Raw genomic sequence first — 27,425 nt, forward strand, 5'->3', positions numbered from 1 at the left:
CACACACACACACACACACTGAAATATTACTCAGCCATCAAAAAAAAATCTTGCCATCTGCAACAACATGCATGGACCTAGAGGTTATTGCGCTGAGTGGAGTAAGTCAGATAGAGAAAGACAAAGGCATTATGATTTCATTTATATGTGGACTCTAAAGAGCAAAATAAAAAAATAAACAAAATAGAAACTCGTAGATGCAGAGAACATTTTGATGGTTCCCAGATGGGTGGGGGCTTGGGAGGATGGATGAAAAAGGGGAAGGGATTAAGAAGCACAAATTGGTAGTTACAAAATAGTCATGGGGGTATAAAGTCTAGCATAGGAAATATAGTCAGTAATATTATAATAACAATGGTGTTATAAGGGACTGGATTTATCTGGGGTGATCATGTTATGAATCCATAATCACTATGTTGTACACCTGAAACTAATATTGTATGCCAACTTATTGAAAAATAAAATATTAAAAAATAATTGTCAGTTTAAAACAAAACAGTGATAATGTATTGTGGGGTTTATAAGATATACGTAAGTAAAATATATGACGGCAGTAGCCTAAAGGCTAGGAGGAGAAAAATGGAAGTATACTACTGTGAAGTTCTTATACCTTAAGTGTTATAATACCACTTGAAGGTAGGCCAGGATAAGTTACACTGTAAACCTTGAAGCAACCACTAAAAAAAACAAACAAAAAGTTTCACTAATAAGCCAATGAAGGGATAAAATGGAATCATAAAAAAGAGTCCAAAAGAAGGAAAAGGGAACAAAGAACAGATGAGACAAAGAGCAATAAATAGCAAGGTGATAAAGTTAGACCTAACCACTTTAATATCCACTTGAAATGTAATGATCTAAATACCCAGTTAAAAGGCAGAGATTATCAGATTGTATGAAAAAGCAAGATCCAATTATTTGCTGCTTACAGCGAAGTCACTTTAAAGACACAAATATGTCAAAACTAAAAGGATGGAAAAAAATATACCATGCTGGTAAAAAAAGAATGACTATGTCAATATCAGACAGAGTAGATTTTAGAACACAGAATGTTACAAAGAATAAAGATCATTTGATAATGATAAAGGAGTGAATCCAAAAGGCATAATAATTGTTAACATTTATGCATGTAATAACAGCTTCAAAAATCAGTGAAACAAAGAACAAGAAGAAATAGCAAAGTCCCAATCATAAAAGATTTCAATACCCTTCTCTCAATAATAGAATAAGGAGATATAAAATCAGGATAGAGAAGACTTGAATTAACCAACTTGACCTTGTTAACTCCATAAGAACAGAGGTTGACATTTCCAGAACACTTACCTATTAACAGCAGAATACACATCTTTTCAAGTGCACAAGAAATATTTGCAAAGATAGACTATATTCTTCATCATCAAATAGTCTCAGTGTGTTGAAAAGGATTGATGTCATACAAATATATTTTCTGACTTAGTGGAATTGAATTAGAAGTCATTAACAGAAAGCTAACTGAAAAATCCTCAGTATTTGGAAACTAACAGACTTCCAAACACATGGGTCATAGAAGAAGTCAAAAGGGGGAAAAAAAAGTATATTGAACACAATGAAATAGTAACACAACAGAATCTGTGAGATATTGCTAAAGCAGTATTGAGACATTTATAGCACTAAAAACCTGGATTAGAAAAGAAGAAATGTCTTGAATCAGTGAACTCACTTTATGAAACTAAAGAAAGAAAAGCAATTAAACTCAAAGTAAGCAGAAGATATAATGAAGACCAAAGTGAAAATCAACAAAATGGAAAACGAATAATGAAGGAAAATTAAAAGAAAATCAAAGTTGATTCTTTTGAGAAGAGCAACAAAATCAATAAATCTCTAGCTATGTTCCTGATCAGGAACAAGAGAGAGAATATGTGGATTCTCAATGAGAGAGGTAATATCACTACAGATTCAAAAGATACAAAAAACATTATAAGGGAATATTATGAACAGCTTTATCTACATAACTTCAACAACTTGGGTAAAATGGACAAATTCGTACCAAAGCTGACTCAATAAGTAGATAACCTGGATAGCTCTTTAACTTTATTGAAATTGAAATTATAGCTATTATGTAGCATATATATAATACATATAAATCTATATTGAAATAGAAATTGTAGTTAATAACATTTTCACAAAGAAGAGGCCAAGATTGCTTTACTGGTGAATTCTACCAAACACTTGAGGAAATAATACCAATTCTACATAAATTTGTCCAGAAAATTGAAGAAGAGGTAACTTTTGAACTCATTTTTTACCCTGATATCAAAACTTGACAAAAGACAGTAAGTACAGGAAAAGAAAACTACAGACCAATGTCTCTCATGAACATAAATAAAAATTTTAAATTAGAGCAAATTGAATCCAACAGTATTATAAAAGAATACACCATGACCAAGTGGGATTTATTTCAGTAATGAAAGATTGGTTTAACATTGGAAAATCAGTCAATTTAATTTGCCATATTAATAAACTAAAAAAAAAAAAAAAGAATAATCTTAATAGATAAAGAAAGATTAGGTGACAAAAGCCCACAGTTGTTCCTGATAGTTTTTATCAGCAAGTATGAGTAGAAGAGAACATCCTTAGCCTGATAAAAGACATCTATGACAAATCTATGGCTAACATTCATACTTTTGTGTATGGTTGAAATTCCCATTAAATTTTTAAGAAAATATGTGAAAATAAAGTATTAAAGTCAGTTAGAAAATTTTCACATATATTTGTAGATATTTGAATAATCATAGAATCATATTAGAACTAGAATGGGCCTTCAAGATGATACTAATTCAAACTTTATTTTTCATAGGTCAGTATGGAAATCCTTTAACTAAATACATTAGACATTATGAAGGATTATCTTATGATGTGGATTCATTTCACCAAAAACACCAGCGTGCCAAAAGAGCAGTCTCACATGAGGACCAGTTTTTACGTCTAGATTTTCATGCTCATGGAAGGTAAGTAAATTTATTGCTGACTGTGTTTGAAGTTCTCCTCTAGTCAATCTAAGTTAAAATAAGAAATTTATACCCTTAATTTTCCTTCTTTAAATGGAAAAGTCCCCATTTGGAAATTCAGCTTACATTGGAATTTGGTATATACATTAAAAAATGTTTTCTTTTAAAATGGATTGCCCTTTTTATATTGTTAAAGAGACAATCATTTAAATATTTTTAAATTTATAAATCAGATCCTCTATTGTATTAGAGGAAATGTCTTTAAAGAAGATTTTGTTTATAGTTTTTCACTACTTTTTATGTGTTTTATGAGCAATATATCTGTCTTCTGGTACCGACAGTGAAAGTAGCTGGTTGTTTGCCATTGAATAAATCATTTAATATCTCATTAACTCAATTTTATCAGCTCTAAAATGACAACTTGTATATAGATTGCCTACTATACTGCTCAATTCTCAGAATTGTTAAGGGATAAAGAACAGGGAGCCAGGGGACAGAGGTAAAAATCACATTAATTAGTGCCTGTTGTGTTCCAGGTACATAGATGTTTTATATGCATTTATTAATTTAATCTCTCAACACCCAAATGAGTTAAATATCTTTTTATATTCGAGGAAACTAAGGCTCAAAGAAATTGATGTCTTTAAAATTATATAGCACAAATTTGACCCAGACCTGGCTGACTCAAACCCTATATTTTTATCTTTCTGTCTGTTAAGGATATTTAGATACAAAAGTCTTATTCTTTGTCAGACACTCTAACTCGTCTGCTGTAATTAGTAAATCTCTTCCTTTTGTACTTTTTCTACTGGTGCAATCCTAATTTATTATTCATCTCCTCATAGGTTTCCCAGCTTCCATGCCATTTATCATTAAAGCTATCCTATGTACTACTACAAGATGACTCTTCCTTGAATGCTTCCTTTTTTATGTCAGCTTATTGCTCTAAAGTCTTCAATAAATGATTGTTAGCCATATTTCTTAACTTGGCTTTCAAGAGTCTCTGTAAATTAATTCTAGTCTATTATTTAACTTTACTCCACTTGCCAACATTGTGTTTCACCCAGAATGATCTTCTGATTGCTAATTAAACCATGTACAGTTTGTTCTCCGTGTCATTTATCTTAAATAAATTCTCATCATCTTTTAATGCACAATTCAAGTTCTACTACTTTGAAGCTTTATCTGTATCTTCCTCTGAACTTATAAGTTACTTATCTGTATCATTGGCATTATATTCATTCTCTCTTTCTTTTCATGTGTGTATTTCTTGTTTATTTTACTATAACTGTGTTTTTATTCTTCACAGGCAGGCAACTTGGCTATTATTTAGTATGTCCATTATTTGTACTTTCAGTGCAGATGCTTAAGATAGATTTTAATGGATGAAAAATCATATAATAAGAAATGCTATGAAACAATTTGTACATGGAAATAAATGTACTACTTATTTTCCATATTACAAAGTAATGACCATTTTAGAAAAAAGTACATACTTGTTATAAAATCTCATACTTTGGTTTGAAGGAGGGAAAAAAGATTCATTCATGGTCTCTTTTATAGATAAAATTTTTAGTGACCCTTAACTTCAGGTAATTTATAATTACCCATTCTTTATTAGTACCATGAAATAATATGCAATCAGTAAGTCTCCCTAAGGTTTTAGTGACCATCTCAAAATAAATTTAATACTACCTTCCAAATATGGTGTGACAGCTAAAAGGAAAAATTTGGATTCTAGCTACCTTCAGTTGGGTACCATGTTTCTATTACATCATTAGATTTTTGTTAGATCTATCACATAATTCATATTGAACATGTGGCAAAACCAAATCTCTACCTCCTTTCGTTGTTTTTAGCCTGTGCATGTGAGTCAATAAGACAGAAAGAGCAAGTGTGTGAGTGTATGCCGTTATTTAGTTATCCAAAAATATTTATTGACTGCTAGTTAAAAGTTACCTAGTTTAGGTTGTTGGTGATACAAACATAAATCAACCATAGATCTAAAGGAGCAGCAAATTGTGCATAAGTCATTGTATAAGAGGAAAATATGATCATGCTTTACTGATAAAATGCTATAGCTATTCTAAGGATGGAGAACTTACTTCTGAGGCCTTCAGCAAAGGACTTGGAATCCGGAGATCTCATGCTCTGTATAAGTGATCATCTTAGGTGCTTTTAACAAATCTATTTAATTAACTATACATGCACACACATCACATAGACACATATATACACACATATATGTTACATTTTCTAGAATAGATCCAAATTCAGATATTTTGTCTCAATTCTTATACTTGTGTATTCACACTGTCTCAGAATTTGTGCCCTTAAACATGATCCTTGTAACAACCTTCCAACATCCCTTTCTTTGGAATAGACCTACAAAATGACTTGGGTGATATAATTATACATTTCTTGCTAAGTCTCTCCTTTTCCTCCACCATATGCAAAAAGTTAGTTTTGGTACCTTGCAACCTCTCCTAAACAAAATTTGCATCTGTGTACAAATTATTGGTTATTTGGTTAATAACAATTTGTAATACAATTGAAAAGTGATTATGATAAAGCAGCATGTGTTGATTGGAAGACCGAGCTTTATGAATACTGTTTTTAGATGACTTTGGGCTATGGTTAGCTGTAGTCCAACTTATAGAATGTGTACTGATCTTGTGTATTGTGGCTAGACTTATAATCTAATTTTCATCTTTTAAAAAATATCAAGTAGAGATTTGTTATTCCTGACCATATAGTGGAGATTAGTTCCCTAGAATCAGATCAGTATACTTGAATAAATTACAGAATTCAGTAAATACTGTGCAAAGATTAATATACTTGAAAAGGGTTCTGCTTATTTGGACAATTATGACTTGTATCTCTGGGTGCTAGCACAGCCTCGTGTGTGTGTGTGTGCGTGTGCGTGTGCATGCACGCCTGCACACTCGCACACACACATTTCAGTAATAAAGTCATCTTTTGTGCTGTTTTATGCCTAAGCTTCAGGCTGACTTCCAGATTTCCTTAAGAAGAAAGGGTGTATCACATCCTAGGTTTACAGATGTTAATGTCCAATGAAGAAATGTCAATATTCTTTAGCCCAAAGTCTATTCTTAAGAATTCCATGAAAAACTGTTGCTCTTGAAATACAGTTTAAAGTTGTTTGAAAATAAAAGTATCCTGTGAACCAGTGCTACAGTTATTGAGGAAAGATAGGTATTTTGAAACATGCTTCATTTATATTCATTAGAATATTGAAATATTTTGATAATAAATACTAGGGTAAAAAAATACTTAGCTTTGCTGAGAAATTAAGAACGTTTTCTCAATTTTAGAAATTCATTTGGATAAGTTCTGATAAATGGAATGCTTGAGTTATTACTGAGAGCATTGCCCTGAGAGCATTGCTTTTCTTCTATGCTCACTTTGCAATAAGTATGTCTATTGTGGCATTTATTAATTTTATCATAACTTTGTTTACATGCATATATCCTCTGTTCTTAGTGACCCTGAGTTGTATTCACCTTTTTTACATCGATGGTGGTCATTTAAGTTATATTGAATGAGCGAATGAATGAAACATTATGAAAGGAATACAACATTTATAAGCATAAAGGGCTGACAGGAGAAGTATAACTAATACTTTTGTTTAGGTCTGGCCCTCACCATAGAGTTGCTTATGGCATATTTGATTTGATGAATAATGTACACTAAAATAGTGGGAAATTGATTTTCAGCTTAAGTATTATATAGTATCTTATCCTCTTTAGCAACTGTTCTTAATCAGTAAGTAGTAGGCAGATTTATCATTTTGTGCAATGCAGGATTTTAAAAATAATTGTGGAAAATTTATTCTTTCTCAGTTGTTTTGTTCATGTGAAAATGTGTGATGTACCAGGGACTGTTGTGATTCCTTTTCCTTATTCTTCTTTGATACTAGTAAATAACATGTCATATTCTGCCGTTTCTGGCTTAGCTATCATGTGTTTTAGGCTTGTATAATACCAATATACTGCAGTTTCATTAGGAATTTTGCTTATGTGACTTTCATAAAATGCAAATTTTATATTGTCTAAGTCTTGGTTCTATATAATAGGATGGAATATCATTATGGTCCTTTATTGATCTAAATGAAAGTTTAGGATAAATATCTCTCGGATTTATCCAAGAGTATTAGGATAGCAGGAGAAAAACTTCATTGCAAGATTGTAGAGTAGTGATCTTTAGTATAGTTTATACTGAAATTCTAATGTTGTATATATATTTTAATTTATGCCTTTCGTTGGCAACCGTCGTTGAAGAGAAGCAGAAGGGATCATCCCACTATTCCTCCTTCCTAATAGGACTTCTGTAAATTTTCTGAAATGCTGCTTCATAGTTGTATTTTAAAAAAATAAGTAGAATATCTGAGAACCCTGATATAATACAATTTATCTTTTTTGTAGGAAATATGTATATACTCATATTGAATTATGTTTTTTCTTATGTGTATATACAATTTTAAACTTTTTTCTTCATGTTTTATTTTCCAAATTATGTACTTTTGGGCAGTCATCTTGTTTTTATTTTCTGAACTTCTCACCATTTTGCTAACTTTACTGCCTTTTATAGATTTGGTGTTCACAACTACCAACTTTGCATTTGAGTGGGAACCCACTTAGTAAAGAAACTTGTGATTTTATAGGAAGAATAATACAGATATTGAAACAGTCATAACCTGGGTAGAGAAAGTACTGTGGTAATTCAGAAGCTGAATAGAGTTTCCTTCTGACTTGACATTAGTTACCTAGAGATTCCTTCTGAGCCTCAGTTTCCTCATTAGTAAAACCTTGACTTTTGGGCAAGATAATGTTTAAGCCCCTTCTGGCTTTAAAATTCTACAAATAGTAGCACCCAAGTAACTAAACTTAAAAAAAAAAATCAAAACACTATCAAGACAGTAATAAACTTTTTTTTCCTGCCTCTGTGTCTAATTATGTAGATATATAATCAGTTAATCAAAAATTGTTTCTACCTACTATGTGATCTGTATATAGTATAGAAGATACCACAATTTTTTCTTAAAGTGCAGTATGATGTTTTAGAGAACTTACATGTTGATTTTTTTCTAATTTTGAAAAGATAGTTCTTCCAATGCCTTTTTAGAATGAATTGTTTAAAAGAAATGATCAGACATTTGATTAAAGTTTTCTTTGTGGTTTGAACTCAAGTTCTCCCTTCTCCCAAAATATGAAGATATCAAGAATGTGGCCCACATAACCTGAAAAAGGCATAGATATGTCATTTGATTGATCTGACTGGAGTTGGATTAGTCTGGAAGTGTCTTGGGCTTTATCTTTGTCATATCATGGGCAGGGTAGCAGAAACCTAGGATACTATTAACTCCATAGACAGGCCAGCACAATTTAAGAAGCAGAGGTAAGAGTCCAGGGAGCACAAATGGATGCCAGCTCACAAAGAGGAGCAGCAGAATAAATTTGAGTTGTGTAAAAATGTTGTTGTTATGGATGTGGAAAAACAAAATTTTGAAAAATACTGATTTGGTATTGAAATCTCTTCCAACAAAATTTAAGCAAAAATTCCTGAAGGAAAATGGTATTTATTTAGTACCTAGTTTATGTCAGGTACAGTGTCCTTTAGCATATATTATTAAGTATATTTCACACTGCTCTTTGTTTCAGCTGTATATTTTCTAAGATGTGATATTCTTTATTCTTACCTAATTCGTCTTTACACAGAAATTAAAAGCCTACAAATATGTATTAAAAAATTTGAAGAGACACTGGCTACTTGAATTACTGAATTATAACAAAAAGCAAGAGCCATGTTTTGTTCATGTTAATTTTGTATTTAAGAATCTAAATTGAGAGCTGATGTTTTCTCTGAGCTTACCTTCTTAGATATGATTTTAACATGAGATTTTAAAATTTTATATGTTTTTAAGTACTAATTAGGTTTTATGTGGAAGAGATAGAATGATTTAAAGAAAAAAAAATCCTTAAACCAAGCTTTCTCTCTCCCTTTTCAAAAATGGAATAGAAGAGTGTAAAAGTGTTTTTCCAACTATTTTTAATTCTTTGGATACATCAATTCTTCTAAAAGTCAATCTAAAACAGGCTGTATCTGATAGCATATTTAATGTCAGAGTTTCTAGAGTTGATGACCGAGACAATAAATGTCAGAAATTAGGTAAATACTTAGTAGTAGAAAGTCCATCCATCATTTTCTTCAATTGTAAGTTATATTTTATACTAAAATGTTGCATGCGCAGTTGGGTTTTTTGTGAGATGAGCACTCTAGCTAAGGTTTAATTAGGATTCGTAGCCAGTTTTTTTTTTTCCTTCAAGTGATTAAGCTTCATGTAAGTTGTTGAACTATTTTTTAAAAAGTATAGCAAGGATTTTTTTTTTATGACTAAAGGTTATTTAAATATTCTATTTCATGATATCTGAAAATCCTAAAACTGTACTGAATGGATATGTTTCATTTATCGGTTTTATAATATTCTTGTTTATATTGTTTTATTAAGCATCAGTGAAATCTTGTATATTAGTATATTTTTAAACTGATAAATATGTTTAAAAACCTGTTCATAATTATATATAAAGTTTTTTTTTGAAATAGCTTCTGAGTACTGAGATTCCTTACTTGGTTGTATCATAACCTCTTCTCTGATTTTTTGGAGCCTTCTCTCCTTCTTTGGGCTGACAGATATTTTTGATACTGTACATAGGGATAAAATTAAGTTGTTAATTTGCATGAATCTCTGAAATCTTAAATTATAATTACTCCTCACTAGTTAGGTTCCAAAACAGTCTGTACTGGGAGAATAATACTGAACCGACAAATATAAACACAAAGTCTAGCATATAAAAAATCATATGCATATAAAAATGTGATGGTATGGTACAAGTAGTTGCGTTATATAGCAGTATTCATTGTCTTTTTTTTTTTTAAGAAACCATAAACCACAAATTGTATTAAATAGAATTTTGATCTCTAGATGAACACATGTTGTGCATTTCCTTTTCTTTAATTTTATATGAGCTATAAAAGATGTTTCTGTATCTTTAACATGCCATACTTTACTGTCTAATTTTATATTTTAATTTATTTTAACTCTTTTATTGTTTTATATATTTATTAAGCATTTAATATATTCCAGGCACCTTAGTAGTCATCAGGAATAGAGTAGCTGAACAAGACAGGTTCTTGCTGTTGGTGGAGTTTTTGGTCTCATAAGAAAGACAAGTATTAGATTAGGGATGACAGCTGTGACTGTTGTTAAGAAAGGAATGTTCAGAAGATTGCTATGGGAATGCAAGGGGATGCATCTTGTCTGGAGATCCAGGAATGGCACTCTTGGGAAATGGCATTTAAACTGATCCTGAAAGGATGACTGAAGAAGGAGTTGGTTAGGCAAAAAAGAGGAAGAAATGTATCCTAGATAGAGGAAACAGCATGTGCAGAGATATAGAGATGAGAAATGGCATATTCATGGAGTTGAAGGAATTTCATTATGACTAGTGCTTAAAAATGTGAGGAAGAAAGGTTTCAAATGAGGCTGTAGATGTAAGCAGGAGCCAGATCTGTCAGAGTTTATGTAAGTCATGGTGACATTTTTTTTATTTAGCCGTGAAAGGTTTTTAAAGGCAAGTAACTATAAGCTTTAAAAAAAGTCCAGTCTGGCTGTGAATGAATAGTTCGGAAGGGAATAAGACTGAATGCATTGAGGCTAGTTAGGAGGCGGTTGTACTAATCCTCATGGGAGGTGATAGCCTGGATTAAAGTGGTACTAGAAGTGCTGAAGGAGAGTGAATAGGTTTGAGAAATAGTTTGAAGGCAGAATTTACGGACTTGGTTGATATGTAGGAGGTATAAAGAGAAAGAATCAAGTATGACTTTTCTGGTTTGAGCATCTGAAAGGTTACTGAGACCATTTACTGAGGTAGGGAATACTGGAAAAGCTGTAAATTTGAGGAGAAATCTTAAGTTCAGTTTTGGATATGTTATGTGAAGTTCATGAGGAGGGCCTAGGAGACAACCCTAAATGTCAACATTTGAAGAGTTAGGTACAGGAGGGGATGCAAACACTGCAGAGTGGAAAGAAAAGTAAAAGGGCTGGGAGCATGGTATCCTAGAAGCCAAGGAAATGAGTGTTTCAATAAGGGGAATGGTTAGTTGCTGCTTCTTGCTCTTGTCATGCTGAATATTAGCAATATTCGTAGTCCATGTTCCTTATCCTTTAAATTTCTCTAGTTCTGTTTGATCTTGCTGGATCTAATTACACAGAGTAGTCCAGATTTGGACACTTGATAGTCACGTACTAGGATAAAGAAATAACATTTTTTGTTCTAATTTCTAATGAATTATGATATTTTGGTTATGAGAACATATTGGGCCAGTATCTTTGAGGAACCATCCCTGCTAATTATGTGGTGATTGATTGCAAAGACCCAGTTGTTATTTGAGTATAGCTTGGCTAATTTTTTCCTTAATATATGATGTACAAACAGATGTTATTTGCCCATAGTAAAGCTGTTCTGGCCATATACCTGACTCCCAAAATCTTATGTTTCAGTTTCACAAATAATTTACTCTCACCTGTCAAACTGAGTGAGCCTTTCACATAGTTTATGTTCAGAGACTTTAGAGGTCACTTTGTCCAACTTAATATTGAGTGATGTTTCTGAGACATGGTTATTCAACTTCACTTGTATGTGTTTAAAGTCCCCAAATAGATTTTACCTAACTGTACTTTCTGTGAACATTTAAGAATTGGCTTTATTAAAACCTTTGCTATTTTATGCTGGTTTTTTTTTTTTCTTTTCTTCTTTTAATAAACTATAAAGTGATAAGATGGTGCTTGGTGTCTTCTTTCTAATTCTTGTCACTTCATCATCAACCATGACTATTCATAACTATTCATGTCTATTTGTAGTGTATCAGTATCAAGTCTAGAGTAGAAGTTCTTTTTCTTCTGGAAGTTGAGATTATCTCAAGACAAATCAACAAGCTATCAAACACTTTGCTATAGCAGAGCAGCAATACCTCAGCTTTATCAGAAATCTAAGTGGGAGGGAGACTGAGGATAAGTCTCAGTACCCACTTACCCACAGGGAAAGGGAGACCAGAACTACTTTGATTAGCCATAGCTGGATGGGTGGAGCCTGGGAGTGGAACTTGGAGGAGGGGTTTGGATCCTCAGGTCTTCTTGGATGTGGAAAAGTAACAGAAGCAGGAAACTGTGGATGGGAGTGGAATAATTGAGGAGGTTAGGGAAGAGATGATAGGTATTATTTTTAAAAAAGAGAGTTCTGAAATGATGAGAATATATGGCAGAAGGGCAAGTTCCCCTCCCATTACTCACTGCCCCCCGAAAGGGAATAGAGAATACTGTAGTTTGAAAAGATATAATCATAGAGGAGTTTTAGAGAGAGATTGCCACATAGATTATAACCTGCTAGCTGCCTGAACACATCTTCATTAATTCAACGAAGGTTTTGGAATCTCTTCTGTGTTCTAGATTCTATTCTTCTACCTTAGCTCTCACTCTCCTCCTTCTTTATACCACTGTAGCCCCAGTGATTTTTCTCCAGTACACAATGCATGCCTTTGAACTTGTAGTTCCTCTGCCTGAAACCCTTCCCCATCTTTACTCCATTACCACACAGCTCTGCTCTTTCACTTCATTCAAGTCTTTGCTCAAATGTCATCTATTCAGAGAAATCTTTCCTACCACTCTTTGTAAAGTAGCATCCTTCTTTCCTCTTACCACTCTGTATTTTATCCTGCTTTGTTTTTCTTAATAGTGTTCATCACTACAAGACTAAATTCCTTCTTTCCTCTCATCCTACCTTCTTTCCTCTCTACTCATTAGCCATATGTAAACTACAGTGTGTTCTGTGAATTGTGTTGTTCATGCCTGTATTCCCCAGCTTAGCACTGTGTTTGCCCTAGTAAGTGCTCAGTCAATATTTATGGAATGAAGGAGTAGCATACAATTAAGTTCATGGTTCTGATCATGTTCTTTGGATGTACACTGCCAGTGTTACTTCTTTCATTGCTTTCTTTTAGATTCCCTTCCATTGATGTGTTCTTCTTTTACATATAACAGTACTATTGATTATGCTTTTTTAAGTCAGTCATTCATTTTAGTCTTTCACTAGAAAGATGTCCTATATTTGGCTATTCTGGAGCTCCCTAAGGAGGGAACTATATCTTGGCATGGTAGAAAGATTATTGGTTATCTAATTGAAGACTTTGGTTTAGACTCAAGCTCTGATTTTATTTACGTGATCTTGGTCAAGTCAGTGTTCTCTAATTTGTGAAATTAGAAAATTTAGGTGATCTTTATGGTTTTATACATTTGATTTGCATTAAATATCTGAATAATTGAAGTCGCACTTTACTGTTAAATCTTGTCATTGTTTCAGTGTTTTATATATAGTAGTTTTGCTTGCCATGTGTTTAGTTACATAAAGTCAGAAAGTATTTACAGAAACCTTTTTTTCTCCTCTCCAATAGATAAATTAACTTATTTTGTAATCATGGATAATACATGTAATCATGTGTTCTGTTACCGTGCAATTGTGGCAGATTCTTCCTCTTAGCTCTCCTTTGTATGAGAAAGACGCTGATAATCTACTGTCTTCTTTCACAGGGTAAAGCTACTCACTCTAGCTTAGGTTTAGTTTCACTTTTATCTTCCTTGGGGACTCTTGAGGATTTTCGTTTACATATTTTTGCTTATTGAAGTAATTTATCTATCTTAAGGCCATTAGTTAAGCCTGGAACTAATGTTTTTCAAACTGTTGAGCACTAGAATTTCTGTGGAGGATGCTCAGGTACTATCTAGTGGGGTGCATATGGTCTGACTCTGCCCTTTCTCCTTTTATAGTATGTTCTATTTTGTCCCCTCTTCTCTCTTTTAAAATATTAGTTTCTTTAAGATAATTTGAAAAAAGGACTTCTGTGTTTCAAGAAGTTTACCAGTGGAAGTAAACTAGATATTTGACTCATAGTGATATTTGATAGTAATATTGGCAACTTATCTTAAAAAATAATTTGGATGTGAGGCTCAAGCATCTTCATTAAGAGGAAGGTGAAGGAAAAGAACATCTAGAGATATCAGGAATACCCTATCAAGTACAGTTTTGTTTCTAGGAATCACTATTCCAGGCCTATCGTAGACATATTCCATTTAGACATGTTAGGCCTCTATTCATGAAGACAGTCCTGATCTCTGGGACTGCTGGATTACACTAACATACTTAAAAGCAAGGTTTTTGCTCCCAAGTTTCTTCCCTGTTTTGCCAAGATACTTTATTAGTTGAGGCTTTTGGTCTTAATAGGACTTCAGTTTAAGGGATACACTCTTAGCTATTGCTGTTTTCTTCTGAGAATCAGAGCCATATTGTTATTAGCCAAAATAGCAGTTGTATGGGAAAAGGCAACTCCTTTTTACTTTGTATTCTTACTATTCCAACTGTTCTTATCTATAGAAAGACACCTCTTTATATAAAGATGTAGAAGGTATATTACCTCCCAGGAACTTATAAAATCATATGCTAATGTAATTTATTTTGTTGATCTGCACCAGAGGTGGTTCTGGTACCACTATTATTTGTTTACTTTAGATGTAGATTGCTTTTCTAAAGTCTAAGAAAGGAAATCAGCATTTTTACCACATGGTATAACTGCATCTTTAGAGCACTGAGGCTGGAAAATTGGAATTTAGTGTATTTTTTCAAACTGCTGTCATTCTTTAACTGATTTAAAGCCAAAAAGAATTATAATAAAAGTACTATAATCAAGATGGGAGACAAAATACTATTGATCCTTAGAATCAATATAGTGGTAAATCTAAGGGTAGAAAAACAGTCTCAATGCAAATAGTGTTCTTTATACAAAGTATTTTATTACCACCTTGAAGGAAATCTAAAGTTTATCTTTGATGATAGTGTGCCATATTATAATAATAAAAAAAGAGAATGAAACCTATTAAAAGAAACAGTAAAAGGAGACAGTTTAGCGTTAGCTTTGAAAGTGACTCAAGAATTAATAAAGAGAATTTCTTATGGTGGTGTTGTAAAGTACAGTTTTCAAGTGCAAGTCAAATAAGGTTAAATTTTCATTTCTATATCTTATTTTCATTTGTTCAGATTTTAAAAGGTGAATCGTTGGTGGAGACTGATAATTAAGACCACTAAAACACTCAGCATATGTTAGCTTGACTTTTTTAATCACATGCTTGAGAGGCATTTGTGGTATGGTAGAATAATATGCAGCAACCAAATACCAGGGTTCTAGTCTTAATTCTAGTCTTGTGACCTTGAGTCATACCCTTTTACAAAAATATCCATCATACCTTCTTTGAAATGTTACTGTTGAGGGTAAAATACAGCAATATATGTGAAAGTGCTAAAAATCATAAACCTATGTAACTTTCACAAGAATGTTATATAATCTCATCATTATCATCACAATATCACTGTCTCATCCAAATCTCTTGGGGCTTTACCACTAAGAAAGGTATCTCTGGTTAGACAGTTTTATTTTTTACTTAAGCTTTTTGGAATACAATGATTTAAAAAATGTATTTGTTTATTTCCATTGTAAAGTAACTTATAACTTACTATTTTAACCATTTTTAAAGGTTTTTATTAAAATAGAGGTAACATACAATATTATATTAGTTTCAGGTATACACCATATTTATTCACCATTTATATACCGAAAGAAGTGATCGCCATGATAAGTCCGGCAGCCATCTGAAACCTTACAGTGCTATCACAATATTATTGACTGTATTCCCTATGTTGTACACCACATCCTCATGACTTATTTGTTTTATGTCTGGAAATTTGAACCTCCTCCCCTTAATTCCCCTTTTTTTGATTTTTCAATTACATTTGATATTCAATATTATTTTACATTAGTTTCAGATGTAAAGCATAGTGGTTAGTCATTTATATAATTTACAAAGTAATCTCCCTGACTAGTCTAGTACCCACCTAGCACTATACATAGTTTTTGCCATATCGTTGACTCTATGCCTTATGCTTTACTTTACATCCCTATGACTGTTTTGTAACTACCAATTTGTACTTCTTAATTCCTTCACCTTTTTTACCCCAACCCCCAAGCCTTCTCTTATCTGGCAACCATCTTGTTCCTTGCATCTGTGAATCTGTTTCTGTTTTGTTTATTTTGTTCTTTAGATTCTCTATATAAGTGAGATCAAATGGTATTTGTCTTTCTCTGTCTTATTTATTTCGCTTAGCATAATACCTTCCAAGTTCATTTATATTGTTGCAAATGGTAAGATTTCATTCTTTTTTTTGGCCCAGTAATATTTCATTGTATACATGTACCATAATTTTTTATCCAGTTGTCTATTGATGAGCAGGTTGCTTCCAAATCTTGACTATTGTAAATAATGCTGCATTGAACATAGGGGTACATATATCTTTTCAAATTAGTGTTTTGGATTTTTTTTGAATAAATACCCAGAAGTGGAATTGCTGGGTCATATGGTATTTCTATTTTTAGGTTTTTTTGAGGAATCTCCATATTGTTTTTCATAGTGGCTACACCAATTTGCAATCCTACTAATAGTGCATGAGAGTTCCCTTTTCTCTACATTCTCACCAACACTTATTGTTTGTTGATTTATTGATGATGGCCATTCTGACAAGTGTGAGGTGATATCTTATTGTGGCTTTCTTTTGCATTTCTTTGATGATTAGTGACCTTGAGCATTTTTTCATGTTTATTGGCCATCTGTATGTGCTCTTTGGCAAAATGTCTATTCAGGTCCTCTGCCCATTTTTTAGTTGGATTGTTAGTTTTTTTGGTGTTAAGTTCTGTGAATTCTTTGTAAATTTTGGATATTAACCCCTTATCAGATGTATTATTGGTGAATATCTTCTCCCATTCAGTATGGTGGTTTCCTTTGCTGTGCAAAAACTTTTTAGTTTGATGTAGTCCCATTTATTTATTTTTTGTTTCCCTTCCCTGAACATATCAGAAAAAAGTAGTGTCCAAGAGTTTACTGCCTATATTCTAGGAGTCTTATGGTTTTGGGTCTTACATTTGAAATCTTTAATCCATTTTGAGTGTATTTTTGTTTATGGTATAAGAAGCCTAGTTTTATTTTTTTATTTTTTTTGCATGTATCAATCCAGTTTTCCCTATTTTAGCCATTTTTAAGTGTACAATTTAATGACACAGTATACAGCTATCACCACTGTGCATTTCTAGGGCCTTTTCATCATCCCAAACAGAAACTATGTGCCCATTAAACAATAACTCCCCATTCTGCCCTTCTACCAGCCCCTGGTAACCTTTATTCTACTTTCTAGCTCTGTGAACTTGCCTATTCTAGGTTCCTCTTATAAGTGGGATCATACAATATTTGTCCTTTTGTGTCAGACATACTTACCATAATATTTTAAAGGGTCATCCATGTTGTAGCATCTATCATTATTTTGTTCCTTTCTAAGGCTGAATAATTCATTGTGTGTGTTTACCACTCATATATGTATAATTTTTAATCTATTTGTTGATGGATATTTGGGTTGTTTCCATCTTTGGGTATTGTGAATAATGTTGTTATAAACATTAGTATATAAGTATGTTTGAGTCCCTGATTTCAGTTTCTTTGGGTAGATACTTAGAAGTAGAACTGCTGGATCATATTGTAATTCTGTTTAACTTTTTGAGGAACCACCAAACTGTCTTCCCAGAATACAGTTATTTTTTATAAGTCAGTATTCGCTGTACTTTTTCTGACCTTTGGGCCAAAAGTTTAAACAGTTAAAGAATCAGATTATGTTTCTAGATTATTTTTTATTCAGGACTTGTTGAGAAACTAGGAAAGCTGAATGTGGTTAGTCATCTAATTTTTATTATTATTTTATAATGTGTTATACAACAGGAATATTGCAAAGGATTTATAATTTAAATATTAAAATAGCATAAAGATATGAACTGTCAAACAGATGGTAGTGGAATTAAAGTTAGGGAATTGGAATCTAGTGGCTTAGTTAATGGAATAAATTGTTTCTGATTATTCATTTATAGTTTATCTGTTTCATAGATTGTGACAGACTAATTCAGTCTAGCTTCTTTCTACCATTTACCTGCCTTCCAGGCTCATTCTTGTTTTGTTCCTTCATCTGTTAATATATATTTTAAATACAAATTAATTTCATTATTATTAATAAAAGTGCACTTTTGGGGTATGATCAAAATTTTATTTTTCATTTTATTATCTTTACTGCTACTTGACTCTGCGTGGATTATTGAGAACTGATTTTAAATAAGGCTTTAATCCAATATAAATCGGTACTGAGAATAACGTTTTATATATAGGAGGCAATTTTCTTGTTATGAAATCAGTATCGGGATTGGAAGGGGCCTACCTCAAGTGTTCTTAAATTCTCTCTGTTAACAACATTCCTCTGGGGTTGCTCTCTGCTTAGACACTTTAAGTGATATAAAACTATTTTTTTGGTGGGGTAGAGAGTATAGCATAGATTGTTCTTATATTGAACTTAAATATCTTTCTGAAACTTTTACCCTTTTTGTTTACTGCCATGTAGAATACTAATGCTCTTGCTTATAATAGTTTTAAGGTACAGCAGTTTTGCTGAATAATAAATCTTGAATGATAAATATATTAAGCACTTGGACATTTATTGTTTAGTCCGTTTAACAAAGATATTCTTTTAGATGTAATATTAATATAGTAAATTAAAAGTATATATAATGATAAATTATTTTTCAAAATACTGTGACCCTTTAAAAATAATGTATTTATACTCGCATATATGATCAAGAATTTCCTGTCTACTAGTTGGCAGAAGTAATTTTTATGAAGAGATAGAATGTGTAACAAGAATTAAGGCAGGATTCCTGTTTGTTCAGGATAGACTTTTTTTTTTTTTTTTTTTAACTTTGTGGATAATGGACCTGGTATCAAAGTAGAAAATGTAAAACTGGGAAGATTCTTTAGCATTCATAGTGAACATTAAGTTCTTGTACTGATAAAAACTAGCTAGATGAAAATATATATATATATTTTTGAATCCCAGATCTCTATTTTTGCATGGTACAGATGATGTGTTTGACTTTGTTGGTTACTTGCTGCAATAGGTTGGAACCTTAAGGTTCTAAGGATGCCTTGTCATAGCACCTTGGAAGCCCTAGGAGTATTCTGGTGAGAGTTTTTGGCGAGTATGAGCACAGCCTCAAAACAAAATGATGCCAAGATTGACATGAAATTAAGGAAAAGATAAAATAGGCAATATTCAAAAAGGGACAGACACATTTTCTGAAGCTAATGAGTATGCTTTGTTGACACCTATTCACTTGAAAAGTGACTTGGGTTTTTTTTGTTTTGTTTAAAGTCAGTTTTACTGAAATATAATTTACATAAACTATACTCATTTCAAGTGTATAGTTTGACAAATGTATATATTTGAGTAACCACCATTCAAATCAAGATATAGAATGTTTCCATTGTAGCAGTAAATTCCTTCATACTCCTTTTTGCTCTTAGTCTCTCTCTGTCCCAGGCAAGCACTCATCTGCTTTCTGTCACGTTATAGACAAGTTTTGCTTATTCTAGCTTTACAGTTTTTTGCAATTATACTGTGTGTACTCTTTCGTTTTCACAAAAGTGATATTTTTAGTGGTATGATCCTTTTTATTGCTAAGTAGTTTGCCATTGTATTCATTGTATGAATAAGATGTGATCTTTTTCTCTCTTATTGATAGACATTTAGGTTACTTTTAGTTTTGGACTATTATGAATAAATTTGCTATGAACATTTGTGTCCAGTTGTTTAGACATATATTTTATGTTTTCATTTCTCATGGCGTGGAGTTGTGGGTCACAGTGTTTTTATATGTTTAACTTTATAGTAAACTGCTAGTTTTTACCAGGTGATTGTACTATTTTGTACTTCCACTAGCAAGCAGTGTATGAGAGTTGTAGTTACTGTACATCCTGTTAACATTTGGTGGTTGGCTAATTGAAAATTTTGGTTCAAATTCATTGATAGAAATATGTGCAGACTTTCATGGTAGTTATGAAAGAGACTTAATATACTTTTAAGATTTTAGTAATGATAGTTAATTTGCTACCATTTATTGTACATATCCTATGTGCCAGATGCTGTGTTAATGACTTGTATCTTACAATCTCTAATCCTTAAAACAGTTCTACAAGGTAGAATTTATCATCTTCGTTTTGTAGACAAGAGTCCTGGGCTAGTAAAGTTTAGGCTTAAGATTTGATTCTCATCTGTTTACATAGTAAAAAGCTATGGGAGGGGTCTGTTGGTACAGCACTTACTTGGTTAGGACAGATAAGCAAAGACTAACTTTATGTGTAAGCTCGTTTACAAAGGCCAAATTCTATAATAATAAAGTCTATGTCTTGCATATAACGTTTTGTGTAGTTATATCAATATTGAGTAAATTTGTTGGTATGTCAAATTTTAGTTTTCCAGTTACTGGATGTGAATTCTCACATTTACAAATACTGAGGTAGCTTATAAAGAACTTAAAATGAGGCTTAAATAGTATCTAGCACTTGCTACAGTTAATTGTATCCAGATTCTAGGAAAAATAAATGATACTAGAAGTTGAAAATAAAAGAAGATTTGATTCCAAGTTTGATTTTAAACCCTAGACTCTTTATTTAATTTCACTTTAGTGTTTCGATTTTTCCCTCTCCTTTGTAGAGTTAAAATGAGTATGATTTCAGCTAATATCAGGGTCTTTTAGGGTTCTCAGATTGAACTAAGGAAGGTCCAAAGATAATTAGAAGAGTTAGAGGCCTCAAGGAAAAATAAAGGAGTTGAAAGCGCATGCGAGCTTGTGTGTGTATGTGTAAAAGAAAGAGCATGATTCTCTGAAGATGTTAAGTATCTAATGGAGATTCCACTTTCCTGTGTATCTTACTTGAGCTGTGAAAAGAAGGGGGAAATGGTAAAGCTGCAGAATTACTAGAGAGGGAAGACAAGTAGTGGTGAATAATAGCAATTGGGTCAAGAAGCTTGTTTTTATCTCCAAGCAACGTAGTTGCTGTTGGAATGATCTTGTTTTACCATGTAAGAATCAGCCCATTTGCATTTATTTTTAAATATATCTTAGACAGTTACCGTTTAATTGTATATAATTTAGAGTGTGTCACAGCTACTAGGTTGAATTAGAGAGCAGAATTTTTATAATAAAATCTTGGTCAGTATATTTCCAGATAGACAAATCATGTGAAACAGCCCACACTTTTTAGACTTTTTAATTAAGAAAGTAATTATTTAAAATTTGGATCCTTTGAATTTCATTTTTCCTTTTTTCATCCCATTTTGCAGACATTTCAACCTACGAATGAAGAGGGACACTTCCCTTTTTAGTGATGAATTTAAAGTAGAAACATCAAATACAGTACTTGATTATGATACCTCTCATATTTACACTGGACATATTTATGGTAAGTTGAACCTAAAAAAACCCTTTTTCTTTAATATTTTTCTACACAAGGAAATATATATGTTGAAGCATAGGCAAATATTTCAGAAAAGATGGGATAAATTCTGAGGAGATTTGAGTATATCATGAAGCACTGGTATAATGGTCTTTGAAAAATGAAGTAGTTCTTGGACTTATCTTTACATGTATGTTTAATGTTGAATTATACAGAGTATGGCTTTTGAAAGGTATGAATTTTTTACTCAATACCTCTAAACTGTTAGATATAAAAAAAATTTTAATGACTTTTATAATTTCCTGATCTTCCAAGCAAGAAATTAGCAGTAAATTTGCTGTGTTTTATAAGAAAAGAGGAAAAATCTAAAAGAGAATGGTAAAGACCATCTTAACAGCAAAAATAATGTGACAAAACTATTGATAGGAAAATCTTCCCAGACCCCTTCTTCCTCTGAATCTGTTTGCTTTTGTTCACAATTCTAATGAATTTCTCTTACTACACCAGGTTTTAAAGGTATTGGAGGGTTGGGGGACACAACCCAATAGAAAGTTACATTTGACAGTGTAGTAGTCTGGGGAGAACAGAAAATTATTGAAGTCATAAAAAAGCTTAAAAAATCAGTCTTCTGGAGGTTTTACGAGAAGGGCAAAATATCGTTGTGTTAAAACTCTGTACATTAGCAAATACTCAAGATGATTCTCAGTATTGACAATGTTAACCAAAAGGTCAATTTCAATTCTACGTATTAGATTTTTACTCAGAATCCTAACATGAAAAATTAAGTGCTTAAAGAAATGTTTTTTTTTTCCATTATGCCAGATAAATGAGGCATTTCTATACTTAAAATATCTCACCTGTACATTAAACCAAGTTAATAAATTTTTTGTACTCTTACAATTATGTGACCAGAGGAAAGCTTTTCTCCATCAGTCTGGATTTCTAATGTTAGAATATAGCTTTCTATTATCAGCATTTCAGCATTATTATTATTATTATTATTATTATTTACCTTGCTGGGCAAATAACGTGTAGTCTCTGCCCTTTTTTTGCTAGACATTAGTCAAGAAAAGTACATGACTAAATGAGTTTGCAGATAAAAACTATATTATTTGCAATACTGATGTCTTGGGTTCTTACCTTCAGTCCATGATTAATTCAAAGTCAACTAATTAATTTTAATGTATAACTTAGAAATCGTGGAAAGCCTGATTTTTGTTTTAATGAGAAAATTTTACCAAGTAAAGTTAACTTTTAAGGCCCCCTTCTCCTGCTTTCCAACTCTTCATAATGTTTGAGTTTAGTGCTCAGCTTTTCTTCATGACTATATCAAGAACCAAAAATGCCATTTTTTTTCTGTTCTTTCACTAGAGAAATATAAGATGGGACAGCATTACAGATTTTTGTTCAGTATCTTAAAAAGGATTATTGGTATACTTTTGTTCAAATATCTTCTGAAATATTTGACACTTTCTTATTTAAAAAATGTATTTATAAAACCTAAAGGAGTTAAAGAAGCCAAAACATTCATGCAGAATCTGTCAGGTGGGAAAGCAACTTTTTTCTTATAGTAATTAGAGCAAAATTTCAAAAGATACTTTAATATCTATTTTTAAAGTGTTTATTTTATCAGTGGCTCAGCTAGCCTCTTTCTACAAGTTAATTTGACAATTATTTATTGAATGATTACTGCATACATGCCCAGCACTGTGCCAGGTGCTGGGAATATGATTGTCAGTAAGATAGATATTCTATTTTTTATTGTTGTTTCTAATAATTGTATGTTTTAACTAACTACTAGTTGCTGTTCACATCTCAAATTCAGCTTGATAAGTTAAAATTAATTTCCCCAGTTAAAAAAAAAAAATGACTCTTAAAAGAAGAATGAATTTAACATTCACGTGCAAGTTTGATTTTCAAAAGTTTGTTGCTTTCATTAATAGGTGAAGAAGGAAGTTTTAGCCATGGGTCTGTTATTGATGGAAGATTTGAAGGATTCATCCAGACTCATGGTGGCACATTTTATGTTGAGCCAGCAGAGAGATATATTAAAGACCGAAGTCTGCCTTTTCACTCTGTCATTTATCATGAAGATGATATAAGTAAGTACTTAACTTTATCAAGTAGCCTTTTGCAAAAAGGCATATAAGTAGTTAAAACTATGTGGAGAGAAATGAAGCCTGAGATGTTTTCTTTCCTGAGCTATTAATCAGACTAGAAAATAGTTTCACAACCAAAGTCTCAATGTAATGAGCATATCTATAGTATAATTAAATTTCCTTATCAATCTTTGCCAGTCTTACTTCGTTGATATGGTACAACTAGTCTATTTGAACTGTAAGTTAACCAACTATGACGGATCTGGAAATCCTATATTCTGATATTGCCAGTCATTTAATGCTTTAACGCTTTTGTGTATGTGGCCTACTAAAGCATCATTGTCTTCTTATGTAAATATCAGTGTGATATTTGTATAGTAATTAAGGAATATTTTAGGTATTTTTGTAATTTCTAAGTCCTTTGAGTATTTTTTTATGTAAATTTGAAATAATGGCTTGACTTCAGCTGGGTAAGACTCCAGGTTTATCATTATGGATTTGGTCCTCTACTATGGTGTGTTGGGAAGGTTCTTTTTCTGTGTTTTAAGAGTATAAAATTTAGACTTCACCTTTTAATTCTACCATTGTCTATATATCCATATTCATCTAAACATGAGAATACTTTAATAAAATACCATTCCTCAAATTTATATGCTTCTTGAATACTCATATTTTATTTTTGACTGTAATTAGACTAGTCTCAATTTTTGCCTTTTTTTTTTTTTTTTTGACTTGGCAGCTTCATCCTGGTTTTATTTTCCTTTCTACAGCCAGAAATTTGTTTTCAATAATTTCATTCTCCTTCTTAGAAATATACTAGAAAGCCTAAACCATTTTGACTGTTTGTTCCATCAGCTCTAAGAGTTTCTGTGTTTCAGTCTGTCCAAATGCTTGTTATTTTTGATGCTGGATTACTATAGAAAAGAGTGTAATTATTCTAGATAGGCTATATTTATGATTTTAGCTAGTTGCTAAATCATAAATTAATGCTACTTCCCCATATTTTTACTCATGTTTATTTGATTCCTTTTCCAACTTTTCCTCTTGGTATTTCAATCTCTCCTCAGTCTCTAAGCTATAGTCCTCCTTCACAAGTTAGAATATGAAATCCTTTGCCTTCCTTTCTTTCTGCCAAAAAAATTATCGTCTATTTGATTTGTATGCTACTTTGAAATTTTCTTAGTAATTTAATCTTTTTGCAGGTTTACCTCCTTATCAATGTATGTAAATTCTCCAACTGTAATTTCTGTTTCTTTCGCTCCTTTAACATTTCAAATATCATTTATGTCTGGAGCAGGGTTTTCACAGAAACTTAATGAAATCTTGAAATACTTTCCCTATAATGGTTTCTCAAAATTGAACAAGACCTTTTGGGAATGGAAGGAGAGGAAGAGAATAATTTGAGAGATTTTGAACTCATCTTTTCCTTCCCATCATATTGTAATCAAACTTTTTCCTTTGCTTTATATTTCCCATATGTAAACTCCACTGTTTGTTCTGCCTTTTAGGATTTCTTTTACTGCATCTTTTCTCTCATTTCTCTTCTCTTATCTACTGGTATGTGCAGTAGTTTAAACATGTTCTGCTCTTTTTTCCCCACTTTTATTTCTTCCTCATCATATAATTGTGTTTTTCCATTTTGAATTTTATAGTAATTTCCAAATATATTCCTTCATGTCAACCTTTCTTCTTCCCTAAAGATGGTGAGTTATCTTGGAGGATCAATGACATTGGGTGTGACTTAGTTTTCTATTCCTTTTGGCATTTAACTTGACCATTGATTTCAGCTCCTATTTTTTATTTGTTCAAGTAGATACATGTTTGAAGGAAGAAGGCCTTTTCACATTCTTTTTTATTATTACATACCAATTGTGGTATTAGAGTTTTAAAATAGTAATATTTGGAGTGATTTTGTTTGTAACTTTTTCTCTAGTAAATGGGAATGTAACAATATGAGGATGAGAGTATGGGAAAGAATTGCTTTAAACAGAATTTTTGATGCTTACAAATTCAGGCAATTACTTTTGAAAAAACTATCTGAAAATTGGTCAAGGTAACCATGGTTCAAGATAAGAGAATACCTAAATAGTTGTTATATTCTAGATTCTAGACCAAGTAAAAGTTGACAGACTTTTTCTGTAAAGGGTTAGATAGTAAATATTTTTGGCTTTGTTGGCTCTATGAATGCTATTGCAACTACTCAGTTCTGTCACTGTTGTGTGAAAACAGCCATAGAAAATAAGTAAATGAATGGGCCTGGCTATGTTCTAATAAAACATTAGTTATATACACTTAAATTTGAATTTCATATAATTTTTAATGACACAAAATATTCTTTTAATTTTTTCAACTTTAAAAATATTAAAGCTATCCTTAGCTGGCACACCAAACTAAAGGACTCCCTTGTCCGGCAGGCTGAGGTTCACCTACTCCTTTTCTAGAGGATGGATAGATAAATTTACTTTTAATTGGCCTTTTAACCTTTCTGTATAGGATATATAAGGTTCTAATCGTAATCGTAATAGTAACAAGAGTAGCTATTACTGTTTAATGTATACCTGGCACTATATAAAGTTCTTTACTTGAATTTTTTCATTTAATCTTTATTATAACCCTGTAAGGCCATAGGCACACGTATTATCCTCCCTTTATAGATGAAGAAACTAAGGCTTAGAAAATTTGTCACTTGATAGTGGATCTCGTGTTTTTAACCATGTGCTCTTATGCTTCACTTATGGAAGAAAACTTTAAATTCTCATTGCCATTACTCCACAGATTTATAGGGCTTTTCTGAAATCTGTAAGCCTTCATAAATCACATATTGCTGTTTTAAGCCAAATTCTCTCAATATATTTAGCAATAGATATTTTATTTTACAACTAATTAAAAAGTAGATGCTGTCTCTTTAATGTGTATTATTGTTTTCATATAATTTGCTTAAGTGTCATTGTTTATTTTCACAACTAAAATACTGCATGATTGTTTGGATTGCTGAATATATGTGTGAGTGTATTTGATATTGCTCTATATGTATTATTTTCAGAAGAAGCAAACAACAGTAGAAGCACACCAACCTTGGGTAGGAGTTCTGATGAAAATATGGCTACCCACCTCTTAATACCGTTTTTGCAGTTGTAGACATAAATGTATGAAACCACCATGGAAAATGATATTGCTATTCTAGAGAACTTTAGGGAATGGCTTCTGAGGCTGTACCAGAACAGAGAGACAATTTTCAGTGAAAATCTCTGGGTACTTTAATACCCAGTTACATGTGATGGTGATAACAACATGTAGTTATAAGCTTAAAATTCCCACTTATTCAATTCTATGCTTAGGTAGTAAAAAAGTGCTCTCTCCTAGGACATAGAAGTGTGAACAGTTATGACAAGGTAAGAATACCACTTAATCCTCTGCCTTACGGCACAGTTTATTTTAAAGAAACTGGGAAAAACATTGTTCCATAAACTATACTATTAATCTTATTAACTTAGGAATAAATTTAAGACATTAATTAAATTAGTTAATCTTAAGATTAGTTAAATTTAGGACAGTTTTTTAGAAACACTGAGGTATGATTGCTTGGAATCATTAGTTGTAAATAGTGCACCCTTGCACTTTTTATGAACTACCTCCTGAGAGGGTAAAGGTCTAAGTAATTTTTTCATCCTATACTTATATAGAAATATTTCATTTCTAAATTTAAAAATATTTTAAGTAAATATATAAAACCGCAGCATAAGAGTATTTGGGTTTATTCTTTTTGTTTCAAATTTATTTTCCTGTGTGCTGTAGAAAAGCACAGAGAGCTTGAATTCACCTGTGCCTTGTAGCAGCAGGGCA

At 32.0% G+C, this 27,425-nt stretch overlaps 1 protein-coding gene across 1 annotated transcript in view; it reads left to right on the forward strand.

The window, feature by feature from the left end:
- ADAM10 (ADAM metallopeptidase domain 10) overlaps nt 1-27,425 on the forward strand; it is a 112,388-nt gene that overhangs the window by 27,804 nt on the left and 57,159 nt on the right. Inside the window, exons 2-4 of the mRNA XM_006920322.2 lie at nt 2,834-2,984; nt 21,371-21,489; nt 23,427-23,585. Of these exons, the coding sequence (XP_006920384.1) occupies nt 2,834-2,984; nt 21,371-21,489; nt 23,427-23,585 (429 nt within the window). The remainder of the gene's footprint in view (nt 1-2,833; nt 2,985-21,370; nt 21,490-23,426; nt 23,586-27,425) is intronic.

The sequence above is a fragment of the Pteropus alecto genome, unplaced genomic scaffold, assembly GCF_000325575.1.
Source record: "Pteropus alecto unplaced genomic scaffold, ASM32557v1 scaffold86, whole genome shotgun sequence".
NCBI lineage: Eukaryota > Metazoa > Chordata > Mammalia > Chiroptera > Pteropodidae > Pteropus > Pteropus alecto.